At 25.3% G+C, this 17,111-nt stretch overlaps 2 protein-coding genes across 2 annotated transcripts; one reads left to right on the forward strand and one right to left on the reverse strand.

Annotated features, from left to right (window-relative positions):
* Positions 1-1,495: 1,495 nt before the first annotated feature.
* Positions 1,496-14,392, forward strand: Bma-agl-1 (Amylo-alpha-1,6-glucosidase family protein; the record flags this gene model as incomplete). Its single annotated transcript, XM_043079333.1, has 30 exons — positions 1,496-1,622; positions 2,034-2,211; positions 2,348-2,560; positions 2,925-2,973; positions 3,357-3,479; positions 3,744-3,902; positions 4,039-4,147; positions 4,391-4,508; positions 4,694-4,906; positions 5,618-5,768; positions 6,683-6,789; positions 7,227-7,299; positions 7,419-7,542; positions 7,637-7,800; positions 8,117-8,218; positions 8,531-8,659; positions 8,801-8,951; positions 9,216-9,275; positions 9,365-9,521; positions 9,853-9,935; positions 10,107-10,250; positions 10,751-11,021; positions 11,340-11,585; positions 12,033-12,255; positions 12,534-12,645; positions 12,872-13,111; positions 13,230-13,420; positions 13,561-13,658; positions 13,851-13,938; positions 14,108-14,392. The coding sequence occupies 30 exons, from the start codon at positions 1,496-1,498 to the stop codon at positions 14,390-14,392; spliced, it is 4,488 nt and encodes a 1,495-aa protein (XP_042935267.1).
* A 1,521-nt stretch (positions 14,393-15,913) lies between these two features.
* On the reverse strand, positions 15,914-16,713 carry Bm6833 (Hypothetical UPF0222 protein Y54G11A.11 in chromosome II, putative; the record flags this gene model as incomplete). The annotated part of the gene is made up of 2 exons (XM_001895227.2): positions 15,914-16,049; positions 16,598-16,713. 2 exons carry the CDS (start codon positions 16,711-16,713, stop codon positions 15,914-15,916), a joined length of 252 nt encoding a protein of 83 aa, XP_001895262.1.
* Positions 16,714-17,111: the final 398 nt, after the last annotated feature.

The following is a 17,111-nucleotide window of genomic DNA, read 5'->3' on the forward strand; positions in this document are numbered from 1 at the left end:
TTTTGCAGAATAGACTGAGTTAGATTTTATGAAGTAATTAATTTTATTAATTAAATGTTTTACAATTAACGCAATACTAAAAGATTGATGGTGACAGATTAGGAAATTTTTGCCTCTTATTTTTAATTTTTTAAAACACACAAATGAAATATGAATTAAGGAAACAACAAAAACTATCGGACAATTTCAAAAGATTAATTCGGAAATTCGATGTGACACTATGAAATATAGTGAAAGTGAACTTTCTGATGCAATACAACATAATGAATATATTTCAAAAGTAAGAAATTAAACTAATTTTAATTCACTAACACTTTCTATAATCATACATAATTAATAAACAAAAGAAAAAAAAAAACCGCTTATAGTTATTTTTGAAATGACTTTAAAAAATATTTCAATAGTTTAAAGCATTAGCATTAAAAATAAACAAATTTTTCATTCTCAAATGTGCCTCTTTTGTTTTTGCTTCTTAAAATAGTATTATTGTCACCCTCATTGTGGTCATTCACGTAGCTATCCCTGTGGTCATTCACGTAGCTATCCCTGTGGTCATTTACGTAGCCAACCCTGTGGTCATTCACGTAGCTATCCCTGTGGTCATTCACGTAGCCATCCCTATGACCATTCCATACGGTCATTAATTTTGGTATACTATTTATCATTCATTTACAGTCAAAATAGAAATCACCCTATTTTCAACTTGCAACTGCAATATTATTTAAATTTAAATTACGATAATTTCAAATACAGCTTCGATTATAATATATTTTTAAATTTCAATTACATAAATGCTAAATGCTAAACAATTTCTTTTTTCTAAGCTTATTTTTTCAATTTATAATGTAAACAGCCTGACAAAAAAAAAGTATGATATCAAATGTGAATTATTCCTCAGAATGCACGTGACACGTGACGGACGAAAGGGAGAAAAGGGGGGGGAGAGGGGGGGGAGAAGCATAGAAATAAATCGATTAGTTAGATTGAAAATTTTTTGTGTATCATTTTGCTGTGCTGCACTTTGTTTTGCTTCCTTTCTATACAAACATCAAAAGCCAATTCATTTACATTCTTTTTTTTTTTTTTTTTGTTTTTTTCGTTAAATTTTTAAATTAAAATTTTTGTTTTTGTTTTTTGTTTTTTTGGTTGCAGTTTAAATTTCTAGTTTTTATTTTTAATTAGAATGAATTTTGCTCTTAATAATTTCTTGCTTTCCTGCAAAAAGAAAAAAAAGAAGATCGACAATATAACTGATTATTGATTGATTGTTTTATTTATTTTTTAGTCTTACTAAAAAAAAAGAAAATGTATTTTACATTAATTTAATTTTCTTTTTAAATTAAATATTTAGAAGGGAGTCGAAAATTTTTAAAATTAATTGATAAATTGCTATTTTCAACGCTGCAAATATCTTTTGTTCAATTCATCAACAAATTATTTCATCCTCTTTAGACTAATTATTTTAGCTTTCTTTGCACTTGTATATTTAAACATTATGTGTTTAACTGAAACTATTAATTTATCGAAGAGTGATACCGATGAAAATCGGAAACCGGAAACGCGTATTATCACTCTTAATTATGGTGATGATCTCGACCAGTTAGTATTTCGTTTCCAGAAAGGTTTGATATTTTATATTAATTCTTTGTTTTGGCATGTTTATGTTGAAATAAACTGAAAAAGAAATGATGAAGTTTTTATTTTTTTTTTTTTTTTAGATTATTATTTTTTATTATTTATTATTCTTTTATTATTATTTATTGTTTTATGAATGAAATTAAAATGTTGAAAGAAATATTGAAATTTGAAAAAAATACTCAAACTTCAATTTATGAAGGTATGCTATGAAATGTCTAATTTGTAAATGAAACAGAAGGAATTGTTTTGATAGCAATTGTTTTTTTTTTTTTTTTTTAAGTTTCAAATTATATTTTCATAGTTCCATGTATTTTAATTTCACATATTTTTTTTTTTTTTTTTGTATGTAATCTTTTCAAATGATAATTAGCTCAATAATTTTAAAATAATTCTAGGCTGGTATGTACGTTTTGTTCGTGGTTCAAGTCTTTTGGGACGTGATGTGAATGTCTTTACGTCAATTTCGGGTAAGATATCCTGGAATGAGGGTACTGATGAATTTGCAACATTTGCTGAAATTAAATGTGAACAATCTGGTGCTTTCTCATATCATTTTATTGTTGATAATGAAAGGTATTATTATTATTATTATTATTTTAATTTAAATTTTATTCTCAAAATCAATCTTTATATAATTAATTAATTAATTTAAACAAAAAAAAAAAACGAAAATGGCTGAAAAAAAAAAAAAAAAAAAGAAAATTTTTAGTAAAATAGCTGGTAGTGGATACATTCTGGTTATGCCAATTTTATTCCTCAATAAACATCCATTACTTCTGAATGCAGTAACATGTATCACACATATCTCAAAACTTCTTGGTACATTTGATATGTGGGAGAAACGTTTACAAATAGCTGCAAAAGCAAAATATAATATGATTCATTTCACTCCTGTTCAACAACTTGGAATTTCAAATAGCAGGTATATTTCATTTTAAAAATAACAAATTTGCATAATCTTAAAGTATTATCAGTTATTTATTTATTTTATATTCTACATCTTTTTCTTTTCTTTATTTTTTTTTTTTTTTTTGTATTTTAATACATTTTAAAGTATTTTCATTCGATTTAAATTTAAACTTTGACAAATTAAAGTTTAAAATTAAATTAAAACTTAAAACTAGTAATGTATTAAAAAAATTAATCATAAGCAAAATTTAAAAAATTCCCACTTATATGAAATATAGATTTTAGCTCTTTTTTTTTTTTTTTCTTAATTCTTCTTTGATAATTATGCATTGTTTTTAAAAAGTTTTATATATGAAATCATTGATTGTTTATTTTAGTTATTGTATTGCTGATCCAATGCAATTGAATCCGAATTTCAATACAGCCGTAAGTTTGCTTAGAATGAATTAATTTTTTTTATAAATAAAGTGTTTAAATTTAATTATTATTTTGCTATTAAATTAAAATTCATTTTGCCATTACTGTTAACAATTATAAGTGCTATTCTATTAATCTAATTTATATTATCTACAAACTTTATGTATTAGCAATAGTTTATTAATTATTCCAGTAAATTTAATTAATAATTAAATTTATTTGCGCTATTCTAAAACAATTTATTAATATATATGAACTTCATATACAAAGAACTATTATCACATTCAATGCTTTTCTGCAATGATATTTTTTTTCAATTAATTTTATCATTTAAGCTTAAAATTGATTCGTTTAATTAATAAGCTTAAATTTCAAATAATTTATTTAAACAGGGAAAACAGTATACATATGACGATTTGGCAATATTAATAAAAAATCTCGAAAAAGATTATCATTTATTATCAATACAAGATGTTGTATGGAATCATGCAGCTCGTAATGCTTTATGGCTTTTAGTAAGTTACATTGTTTATTCTTATCATTTTGATATTAAATTAAAATTCATTTTACTATTACTGTTAACAATTATAAGTACTATTTTATTAATTTAATTTATATTATCTATAAACTTTATGCATTAGCAATAGTTTATTAATTATACCAGTATAAGTATTATTTAATTGATTAATTTCAATTGAATTATGTAAAGAAATGGAATATATCTTTTGATAATAATTTATAATTATTATTATTTTTTTTTTTTTTTTTGTTGTTTTTAGGAACATCCAGAATGCGCTTATAATTTAAAAAATAGTCCACATTTGCGACCAGCTTATATTCTTGATCGACTTTTATATCATTTTGGTATGGATATTATGAATGGAAAATATAAGAATCGAAATCTTAGCAAGGAAATTAATAGTGTTGAACATTTAAGAGTATGTTAGATATTATTGGATTGCTTTAATAATTTAAATTAATAATATTCAGCAAATTTAATTAATAATATTTGATAAATTTCAGTTTTTCATTTTATTCCTTTTCATTCTTTTTTTTTTTTTTTTTTTTTTTTAGACTATCCTTGACATTTTGCGCAATGAAATTTTACCACAATTGAGAGTTCACGAATTCTTTCAAGTTGACATTGAGAAAATGGTGACAGAATTTGAAAAATATGTCGAAGGTATTTAAAAATATTGAAAAATATTATTAATTGTTAAAATTAATCGAAAGCTTAAAGATAATGCTTAATGGTTAGCATCATTTTCTAGAAAGTCAATTCATGAATTTTTCAATTTATACACTATCGAAAAAGACAATTGTATTACTTATAATAACTTACTTATTTTTTAAGCAAAAATTTTCTTCAAAAATTTATTTAAATTTTCATTAGATGAATTTTATTTTTAATCATAATAATATTTAGAAGGAGCATCTCCAGAAGTACGAGATGAAATGTTAGAATCAAAGCCAGGATTGAACTGGAATCGATTTGGCTTCATCGTTGACATGAATCATGCAAATATGATTTTTAACAGAGAAAGGTATCAAATTTTAATTTTAATTATAAAACTCTTCTAACATTTTCAAACTTCTTGGCTCTTTCAACATTTCCAATACTTTAAACAATAGCCTAGTAAATAGTGTTAAAATGAAGTTAACATTTGATTATGAAGTTCGAAAATTTATTTTAGATGAAACTTTGCAAATTTCAATTTTTGCATTGAAGGAATGATGCTTGTGATGAGAAAGATAGACAATGGAAGTGTTTGGAAGCATTTCAAGCACATCTTCAATTCCTGAATGAAAAAGCATTGAAAACAGGTGCAGAAATTTATGAAAATATATTGCAAGCTTGTGCTGGTCATATTTCTTATGAACGAATTGATCAGTCGGGACCGAAACGACGTGAATTAACCGAGATTTTCGGGCTTGTCACGCAGTAAGTATATATTATCCAGTAATTATGTACATAAGTATATGTCATCTAGTAAGTATGTACATAAGTATATATCATTCAGTTAAGTATATTTATCACCCAGTAAGTATGTAGATATGTATATATCATTCAGTAAGTGCCATCAATTACTCAATTAAAATTTTTATAAATTTCAAAATTTTTCTTCTTTTTATCATCTTTTTAATAAATATAAGATTAACTTGTTAATCATTGAAAAAAAAAAAAATGTATTTATTAATTAGAATTAGGTGGATTTTTTTGGTGGATTAGTATTGTCAACATGTCATACGTCATCTAAATAATCATATTATCATAACCAATAATTTTAATAAATTGATTGTTACTATTGCAAATTATAACAAAATAAAATAACTTTTAAAAATGTTAAAAATAATAAATATAAAAATATGGTACTCCTAATTGGTTATTCTATTTTTGCATTTATACATTGTTTGATTTAAAACTTTATTACCGCAATTTTTTTTTATTGTTTTTGAATTATTAATAGATGATTAAATTATATTTACTTTTAACATTTTTAAAAGTTATTTTATTTTTTGTTTAAAACTTATTTTTATATATCTTTTTTTTTGTAATAGATGATTAAATTATAGTAAGTAAATAAGAAATTAATTGATATTATATTAACTATCTTTCTAATTTATTGGAATATTTTCGTTTTTCTTTTTTTAGATATTTTGTACAACCATTTCCATCACTGTCTTCATGGAAAGATGAGGAGAAATTTGCTTATAACAATGAAACAGCTGAAAAAATAATGGCATGTAATGGATGGGTTATGAATGATAATCCATTATCAAATTTTGCACATTATCCATCGCAGGTATAACAAACAAAAATATTTAATTCATTATCTATCATAGGTTTAAGTAATAAAATATTTAATTCATTATCTATCATAGGTTTAAGTAATAAAATATTTAATTCATTATCTATCGTAGGTAAAATATTTATTTCATTATTCATCGCAGGTTAAACGAATAAAAATATTTATTATAATGAATAAAGTATTTAATTCAAATTGATTTCATAGGTTTGCAAACCTAATTCAACCTAACATTTTGTGGATTTTTTGGCAATTTACATTATTTACTTTGTTGAAAAGTATCTAGGTTACGTCATCCGATAGTAATCATACTATTTTGACAGTATATGATTACAGTTTTCTCGAGATATGCTTAAGTAATCCATTGTATAGCATTAGTTAATAACAATCTTAATAATACTAATCATGATAATTGCATTAGGTGATGATAATCATGATACAAAATTGAAATCATCTTATTGATATCAAAATTCATATTTAATTTTAATAGTCTATTTTGATTTACTGAGTATTATAAGTTAATAGAACCTATTTTATAAGTTAATAGAACCTATTTTAATTTACAGAGTATTGTAGGTTAATAAAATCTGTTTTAATTTGCCAAGTATTTAGGTTAATGAAATCTGTTTTAATTTACTGAGTATTATAGGTTAATAAAGTCTGTTTTAATTTACTGAGTGTTATAAATTAATAAAATTTAGTTTAATTTACTGAGTATTAATAATTAATAAAATCTATTTTAATTTACTGAGTATTAATAATTAATAAAATCTACTTTAATTTGCTGAATATTATAAGTTAATAAAAACATTTGAAATTAATAATTTTTAGTTTCATGTAACAGAATATTTATTATTTTGTCATTTTCATTTTTATTATTAATTTTAAATTATAATAACTTCTTACTTCAGGTTTACCTGATGAGACATTTGGTATGTTGGGGTGATTGTATTAAGTTAAATTATGGCGAAAAGCCGGAAGATTGCCCGTATTTATGGGATCTGATGAAGAAATACACGTAAATTTCCTATTTAAGATTTTGCTTGAATTTCCTTTTCTCTTATTTTACTATTTTACATTTTACTTTTACTATTTAAATAAAGGAATCTTTCATTTTTTTATTTGTTTTTGTTTTTTTTTTCGCTAACGAAAACCATCGTTGTATGTTATCCTAAAATTTCATATCACTATTGTATATGGGTATCTAATATAATTTTTCAAAAAAAATTGAAATTTGAAAAAAAAAAAAAAACAAATTTCAGTCTTATTAAATTTTTAAATTAGTTTTTTAGAATTTTTTTTTTTTTTTTTAATTTAAGAAACAAAATTAAGACTTAAAATTTAGAAACAGTAGGAGATAAAATATGATAAGTTGAAAATAGGAATAATGTTTGCATATTTAATTGAGTAATTACAAGTAATGAATTTTTTTATATATATATTTTTTCATTTTAGTCAACGTTGTGCAAAAATATTTCATGGTTTACGTATTGATAATTGTCACAGTACACCAATACATGTTGCTGAAGTATATTACTTTACATTTTTTTTTTTTTTTTTTTCAATTATAAAATTTTATTTATAAAATATTACTAATGTAAAATTTAATATATTATAACAAATGTTATTGTAACTTTTTTTTTTCAGTATTTATTAAAAGCTGCTCGTGAAATACGACCAGATATCTATGTTATAGCAGAACTTTTCACACAGAGTGAAAATTTGGATAATATTTTTGTAAATCGACTTGGAATAACTTCTTTAATACGAGGTAATTATTAATAATTTAGCCATTTTTTTTTTTTTTTTTGTTAAATTATTTCAAAAATTTTATGCTTAATTAATATGTACTGTAATTCTTTCAGAAGCTCAAAATGCTCCAATAAGTTTTGAACAAGGTCGTTTAATTTATCGATTTGGCGGTGATGTATTAGGTGGATTTATTCAAAAATCAATTCAAGATGCAAGATCTTGCATAGCACCAGCTTTATTCTTTGATCAAACACATGATAATCCTTCAGCTATTGAAGTATTCTCTTTCTTTTTTTTTTTTTTTTAAATTACTATATCAATTAATTTAAATGATATTAATCAATGATCTTATTGATATTAAGAAATAATTTAAATTGTTATAGTGTTAAGAGTAAAGTTACAAATGCAATGATTAATTTTAATGTTTTATCTGATTGTATGTACTCAAATGTTTTATTTAAAATGGATTATTTGATATTTTCTAGGTTTATTTATTTAGCTAGAATATGATAATTAACTTAGGAATAACTTTTGAAGAATATCATAATTATTCAATGATTATTTTGTTAATATTTTATGTAAATAATTTCCAGAAACGTTCCGTTTATGATTGTATACCAACAGCAGCAATGCTAGCAATGGCAAACTGTGGTATTGGCAGTGTTCGAGGATATGATGAACTTGTCCCTTATAAGGTAATTATTGATATTTTAGTCATTTTTTGTTACTTATCTTATAAGGTAAGTAAATGAAATGATATCATTGATAATTGATGAAACTATAATGCTTTGAATTAACTTTATCCAATTTAAATTAAATTAAATTAAGTTTATTGTTGATAACATTAAACAGATTATTTAAAAAGAAAATTAATGATAACATAACAATGTTTATAAATGGAAAATATTTTGCTCATTTATTCTTCCTTTATAATATTTTTGAAATCAGTATGATATGATATGATATGATATATTATCTCTTTCCTCTGTTCAATTTTTAAATTTTAGATAGATGTTGTTAGTGAAACACGTAATTATACGACGTGGGATGAAGTAAAACAATCGTCTACTATTATTCCAGCACGTGCCGCACTGAATAGCTTGCATGTTTGGCTTGCAGAACATAATTATACTCAGGTATTAATTTATTATTTAATAATTTGTTACATTTTGAAATTTAAACTTTCTTTTTTCATAATGCTTAACGATGAAACGATTGTTTGTGACTGAGTGATTAATTGAAAATAATTGAAATTTTTGTATTTTATTCAGTTTTAGATTTATGTTGATCAACGAACACCGGATATTGTAGCTGTAACACGACATAATCCGGTAACTCACGAAAAAGTTATTATGCTTGCATATACTGCTTTCAATAAGAATGCCATTTGCTATGATTGTCCAGCAGTTGAAGATTTGACATTTACTGGTAATCGGTTTTAACTACTATCATTTAATTTTTCTAGTCGTTATCATTTTTCAAAACTGTCATGTTTTTTATAAATGAATAAGTTAAATTAAGTGATTTAACAACAGCTAGTAGCACTGAAAAAGTTTTTTTTTTTTTTTTTTTTTCCGGAAATCTAGTGTACATACCGGAAAATGTACGACATTGAATGATTTCATTATGTGTCTATATTTTACCTTTCACAATTAGTTCAAAATGCTGTCAAATGAAAGCAATAAATTTTAGGTGTATTGGATGAAATTGTATTGGAAATCGAATTTTCCTATACGGATAAAGGACGACAAGGTATATTGTTGCATATTTATGACATGAACTATTGAATTTATTTTAAATTGAAATTTTAATAAATCAAAGCAAAAGAAAAAAAGCTACAGAAAGTGAAGACAAAATTGTTGGTTTAAATGGTGCTAAAGTGGAAGTTCGAGAGCATTTGAAAGGAAATGATTCGAAATTAGCAATCATCAAACAGTATGAAACAAATGGCAAACTTCATCTGAAACATTTTCCTTCCGGATCAGTTATTGTTATAAAGTTAGTTAAGTTACAGTTAATTAGCTGCGAGTAATGAGGAATAAATCAGACGAAAAGTAAGAGCCAAAGAAAAGTAAGAGTCATTTTACTAATGATTATTTTGAGCTAAAGTAAATCAGTTAGCTGAAGTGAAAAAAAAAAAGAGTTTTATTGGCAGACTAGAATTTATATGGAAATTTTAGCAAAATACTAAAATCATTTGCTTAATAAATTCGACTTAACAAATGAAAAAAGTTTATTGCTATCAATAATTGCAAAATTTAAACATATTATTTATATAAGATGAAATGTGAGTCATATTTTTTTTAAATTTAAAATCAAAATTTTATAGAGTATCACCAATTAAGAAAGCTACAGAAGCAATCAAATTGATTCGTGATTATTTATCTGGAAAGAATGATTTCATAAAAACATGTTAGTGCATTTATTATCATTAATAATATGTCAAAAATTTCGATCAATAAAATATTTAAATTAAAATTTTCTTACATCCAAACATTTACATAATTCTTCACGAAGTGTTACTCCTAATAGCGAATAAAAAAAAATAAGTTGATATTAGTATGAATTTAATATGAATTACAGATTTTGTGAATGCATTAAAACAATCAACTCTGCAAACTTTCAATATACTTTTATTCCGATGTGCTGCAGAAGATGAGGATGATTTCGGATCAAGCTCTTATAATATACCTCATTGGAAAACATTAGATTATTGTGGTTTACAAGGTTAGTTTTATTATCAATATATATAAAATTTTCCCTGATAAAAAAAAAAAAAAAATTGAAATTCATATTAATGCAAAATTGTAATTGTTAGAAAATGCGATATGTTATGATGATATGATAATGAACTTGCAAAAGTTTTGCTACATTATCAGTAAATTATTATCAATCATTAATTATTGTTATCAATTATCAACTACATTATCAATTATTGAGTATTTTTTTCAAAAATTATTAGGCATTGATTTAACAAATGCAAGTAGCTAATTGCTAACGTGAAAATAATATCAGAATTTATCAATAATATCACTTGTGCTATCAATTGAATAATCTTTAGATTTTCTCTTTTTATTCATTAAAAATAACATTGTCATTAAGAAAAAAAAAATTCATAAATAGTAGGAAATGACTAAAATTAATTAATACCAATTTAATTATGGATGAAAATGACGAGAATAAAGAAAAAAAAAAAAAAAAAACACATGGAAAAATGTTTATTTCAGGATTATTACCATATTTAAATAATATTCGGTTTGATAATGATCTCGGACATCCGATATGTCAAAATTTACGTGATGGCTTATGGCTTTGTGATTATATTTACCATAGGCTCAGTAAGCATAATCCAATGTTGACAGAAATTGCTCGTATTATTCGAATTTTATTCTTACCACTTCATGAAGTACCATATGATTTAAGACCTTGCTATTTTGAAGCATTATTTTCGCTAATTTATGAAACAACATTGGAACAGTTGATGAAAAAATTAAGTCGGTTAGTCTTTCTTAAATAACTTTTATTTAAATATTTAAAATATCAAGTATCATTCATATTTTATTTAAAATATCAAATATCATTCATATTTTACGATGAATTGAATAAAACCTTTTTTTTTTTTTTTTTTTTTACAAATTTAATGTTTGTTTATCAATTTTCCCAAGAATATTGTCCATTTCTTAATTTTACTATAAACTATATTTGATTATCGAACAAATCTGTTATGATTCAAGTCTCATTTATTGATTAAAAATTGCTAACTTTTAGCATTTTTGCTTAATTAAGTTAATTAACAATTTTGTCCAATAATTATAGACCATTTGTAACAGCATCGATATATGTTCAATCATTAGCGCTATCTTCTGTAGCTTTTCTTGGAGCAGTTAAAAATTCAAAGTTAGCGCTTCTACCGGATGGATATAAGATAGAAGATGATCTGCCTTCATCTCTTTCCGCTGGTTTACCGCATTTCTCAACTGGATTTTGGAGAAATTGGGGACGAGATACTTTCATCGCATTACCTGGTTGCTGCCTTGTTACAGGTCGATTTCAGGATGCACGGTAAAATCTTGCTTGATTAATTAATATAAAATATAATATTTAGCTATTGTTCATGTTTCAAATCAATTAATTCAATTCAAAAGATTAAAACTAATAATGCATGAATTTGTATTTATTCGCTATTATGATAAGAATTATATGATAAGAATAATTTTATTCATCTTGATATTACTGATACAAATTAGAGGAGCTAACAGGATCAATCGGATTCAGTGCGAGTTTATTAAGTGTTCATTTTAAAGGTATTAATTTGGGATAAATGAAAATTGCATAAACAGAAAATTTAGCTGAAGATAATCTGAAATTAAAATTGGTACTGGTATGTTATCAGTGATATTGGTATATTTTCAGTCATTGATACTGGTATATTATCAGTGATACTGGTATATTTTCAGTTATTGATATTGATATATTATCATTTTTTTAAAAAAAAAGAAAATGTTGTAGAAACTTAATCCTGTCATATGGTGGTGCAATAAGACATGGATTAATACCGAATCTTTTGGATGGTGGATACGGTGCACGTTATAATGCTCGTGATGCTGTTTGGTTCTGGTTGTATGCCATTGTGAAGTATATTGAAATGGTTCCACAAGGTGTCGAGATTCTCAAAAGTAAAGTACTTCGTATATTCATCCATGATGATACCATCTATGGTCATGACTTAACTGTAAGTAAATTAATTTATTAACTAATTAATATGATATAATTTAATTAATTAATATAATGTAATTTGATTAATTAATATGGTATAATTTGTCTAATTAATATGATATAATTTTTATACTTCAAATCATTGCATACCTGCAATGTAACAATTCGAGTAATTTTATTTTCGAATCTAAAAAAAAAAAAATTTTTTTCTCTCTGATTATCTTATCTCTATATTTTTACTCATTATTTTTTTTGCTTTCTTCATTAATCAAAAATATTAAAAATCAATTTTAGGAGCAGTATCTTGCTGATACGATGCAAGAAGCACTTATGAGACATTTTAATGGAATAGAATTTATAGAACGTAATGCTGGCCCTAGAATTGATGAACATATGCAGGAGCAAGGTATGTTTCAAAAAATTTCAAATTTTGCAAAATTTATTCCCGAAAAAGAAGTAATAAAATGAAAAATAATAAAGGATTGTTTTTTTTTTTTGGTAATAATAATAATAATAGTAATGATAATAACAATAATAATAAATGATAATAATATAATAATAATAATAAATAAATATTAATTAATAAAGGCCTAAATTTATAAGATGAAATTCATTGTAGGATGACATTTTAGGCTTTCATGTAAAAGCATATGTTGACCACACTACGGGTTTTATATTTGGCGGTAATATCTATAATTGCGGTACATGGATGGATAAGATGGGAAGTTCTGAGAAAGCTGGTAATAAAGGTTGGCCAGCAACACCCAGAGATGGTGCTGCTGTTGAATTGCAGGGCCTTTGTTTTGCAGTTATTGAAAAATTAGATGAATTGTATCAGAAAAAATTCTATCCGTACGAAGGAGTCTTTAATGGTTTCTGTTAAAATTACAATTTTTTTTTTTTATTTCATTTTTTTGTATGATATTTAAATATTTCCATAAAATATCTGAGATAATAAATGAATCAATGCTTAATATGATAAATTTATAGAAAATGAAATTTGGACATGGCAAAAATGGGCGAATATTATGAAAAATAATTTCGAACGCTTTTTTTATGTAGCTGACAATGACTTATCACAGTACGTAAATAGACGTGGTATAATTAAAGATACGTATGGTTCCACGCAAGGTTATACTGATTATCAATTAAGACCGAATTTCTCGATTGCATTAGCCGTGGTAAGCTTGTTTATTTTGTATGTAACATGTTTTTGTCATAGCTTTCAAAGTTTTAGATTAAAATTTGAAGAATAAATTCAAACGGTTAATAAGTTTAGAATGTAATGAAAAATTATTTTATAAAACTCTTATCATTTTAGGCTCCAAAACTGATAGCTCCAGAAAAAGCTTGGCAAGCACTGCAAATTGCAGAGAAAGAATTACTTGGGCCATTGGGTATCAAAACTCTTGATCCAAGGTAATATCATAAGCTCAATAATATCTAACAGAGATTGAGGCTTTAATTAATGCCAAGTAATAATCTATCTTCAGTTCATAACACTAAGCAATAACTCTGATAAAGCTAATCTAACACAACATATACAATATTGGAAATTTGTTTAAATTCAAAAAAAAAAAAAAAAGTAAATTTTATTGAATTATTTTACAGTGATTATAATTATTGTCCATTCTACAATCAAGACGATGATAGTACGGAAAAGAAAACAGCTCGAGGTTGGAGCTATCATCAAGGCCCGGTATGTTTCTGTTTCCAATTTTAAGCATTTAAAATTTGAACAAAATTTTATACTAAAACATAAAATTCAATTTAGATCTTCTTTATAATTCTTTTTAAAAAAAGATCCAAATATTTTTCAAATTTTGTGTTCTTTTTTTTTTTTTTTTTTTGAAATTAACAATTTTTAGGAATGGTTATGGGTAGGAATGTTTTTTTATCGAGCAAAATTATCCATAGCAAAAATAATCAGCGAAGAAAAGAATACAGCGGAATTTTATGAGAAAGCAAAACGATTCGTACGATCACGAATGGGTGCTTATTGGGAACATTTGAAGCATTCAACTTGGGCATCACTACCTGAATTAACCAATGCAAATGGCTCTCCATGTTATCATTCATGTGGTGCACAAGCATGGAGTATTGGTTGCATGCTGGAAATGGTTGATGAATTATATGAATTACATAAATTTTAAAAGCATATAGATTAGAATTTCATAAATTTAATCATATATTCTTTGAGAAGCATTTGATGGTGTATAATATAGTTTTCCTAGTTAAAGAAATTATTTTAAAAAAAAATTTGGTCAATTTTTTAAATTTTTGCAGAATGAGGATTTCAATGATCTTTACACTAGCAGGAAAAAAAAAAAAAAAACAAACTATCTTCCTGGAAAATTCTAGATTTAGATTTGATACAATTATTTCAGTTTGTCATTGGATAACTCTTCTAATCATTTTTGTTAGTATTTTCACTATTTATTCTTAGTGATTCTAGATTGGAATTGAAAAATTTGAAATGTTCTATCTTCCCTAGTTTTATATATTATTGTATGAATTTTATTTATCTTAGCTTTAGTAATACTCTGTATATGGGCCTCACATAGGTCAATGATTTCCGTACTGTGAATGTCAGTAAATTAGGAAAATCCATTACCACATAAAAATTCTTCAAATATCTTACAGTTGCTCATCTTTCTTATAACAGTGAAACATTTATTCCATCTCAATAACTTCATGCTCCTACTATTAGAGAATAAGCAAATCATTGGTAACAAACAGTTCACGTAGATTAAAGTAAATTTGAAAAAGCCTTTAATTTTTCTAATTCTAATATCGAAAAAAAAATTTTTTTTATGAAGTTTGGAATAAATTTAAACTGCTGCTACCATATAAAAATCTGGCGAATAGTACGATGGAGCTTTAAATTTCAAAAGCTAATTAGAAGCTATAAGCCTAAATTGCACACGCTGTTGTCACACAAACCAGAAACATTATATACAGATTTTCCAACTTCAACAAATGCATTTAATGCAATTTTATAATCGAACAAATGATAAAGCGAATATACACCGAACAGCTGTTTTTTTTTTCTTTTAGTGAGTTTTAGATAAGAAGAGATATATTAAAAAATAAAATACTCAAGAATGTTGACAACTGAACAATTGTAATATTTTTGTATGCATTCGAAAGCACAAAATAATGATATACTTTGACTTGAAATTAATCGGCGAAATCCAAAATCTTTTGTATTTTTCCTCTAGAAGAAATTAAATCATCTGATTACAAATCTATAACATCGTCGTTTCTATCTTGCACAACATTATATTACGTTAACATTCTTCGTATAACCACTACAATTAAATTAATCCAATCTCATTTCGAAAGCATAGAAGAATACCGTGGAATGAAACAATTTTGTTGAAAAAGCGGAAAAGTAAGAAACGAAAATACTTTGGGATGCCGAAAATGCTTGGGAAATATGAGATATATTTGGTTATGATTGAAAAAGTTTCGGGAAACACTTATTATCTTTATAACAATACAACCGTCACAATGTAACCTGAGATTAAACCTTGCAAATGATATGACATTAAACATATACGGTAATCAAATAACCCTCTATTTCCATCCCTATACTTTGCTAAATCAACAAATTACTACAAAATAGTCTGAAAGAAGAAAACAACAGTAAAATAGTGACGGACAATAATGATTCACCGATTTGCTTGCTCGCATGCATCTATCCAGTCCGAATAGACATCGATTGGTTCAGAAAGATAATTGATATTTGTTTGGAAATCCTCCAAACACACTCTACACGAAATGAAACCAACATTTCTTTCACGATCCCTAAAACAAAGGAAGAAATAATAAATACTACCGATATTAGAGTATTACATTTTTTTTAAATATCAAACTGGTACATGAATTTCACACTAACTTAGGATGATTTTTTGCAGAATGTAAAGTATGATCTGACATTTTAAATTGTCTCATTTTTCTGTGAGATATTAATTATAAGTCTTCAAAAGCATTACTTATAGCAGAAATTTTAATTCAGATAAGATGGAAATCTTTCTTCTCTTTATTAAACAGCCGAGTCTGTCTATGAACTGCCCTATTAACACCTTTCTTTCGATTTTAAGCTTAAGTCTAACATTTGCTCACTGATAAAAATTTAAGACTCAGTAATCAAATTCCAAAAGAAGTTCTCTACCAAACCAGAACATAAGATTTAAACTAGGAATAAGCATCCTTCAGCAGTAAAATCGCATTCACTAATTTCTACAGTTGATAAGACGCCCATCTATGGGTCCAACGCACTATTCAAATACTTTACCAACATCCGGAATTAACAAATTCTAGAATTTGCAAAGGAAAAAAAAAAACAGACATACATTTTTACTTCACACACTCTTTCGTGATTGCAGAATGGACAATTAAATTGTGTCTCCAGCGGTACAATTGATTTCACCTTTGGTGGTGGCTTTCGCTTTACCTTACGCTTCCCCATTTCACAATTCTTAATTAACAGCAGTAATCACACGTAACTGAAAACTATAAACACTTGTCATAACCGAAGCATAAATTATATATTTTTTGGTTATGAAAAAACAATTCCACATATAACACTCAAATGTTGACGTATACGTCACGTTCAACGCAACACGCCCACCATCAGTTCATCATACTCCCAAAAATCATTCCAACAAAGCTCCCAAAGAATAAACCAATCAGACATCCCAACAACAGAGTTCACATTTTAATGCGGCCCCAGCATGAAATTTACGGTCTGCAAGGCATGTTTTTTTAGCTGATTTGAAGTGTATCATTTGTTAATTGATGTATTATTGTCATCCTTCCAGACAGAAAATGTCATGAAATTTGTAAATTGTTTAAATATATTTGAAA

The sequence above is a fragment of the Brugia malayi genome (genome assembly GCF_000002995.4).
Source record: "Brugia malayi strain FR3 genome assembly, contig: Bm_v4_Chr2_contig_001, whole genome shotgun sequence".
Classification (NCBI taxonomy): Eukaryota; Metazoa; Nematoda; class Chromadorea; order Rhabditida; family Onchocercidae; genus Brugia; species Brugia malayi.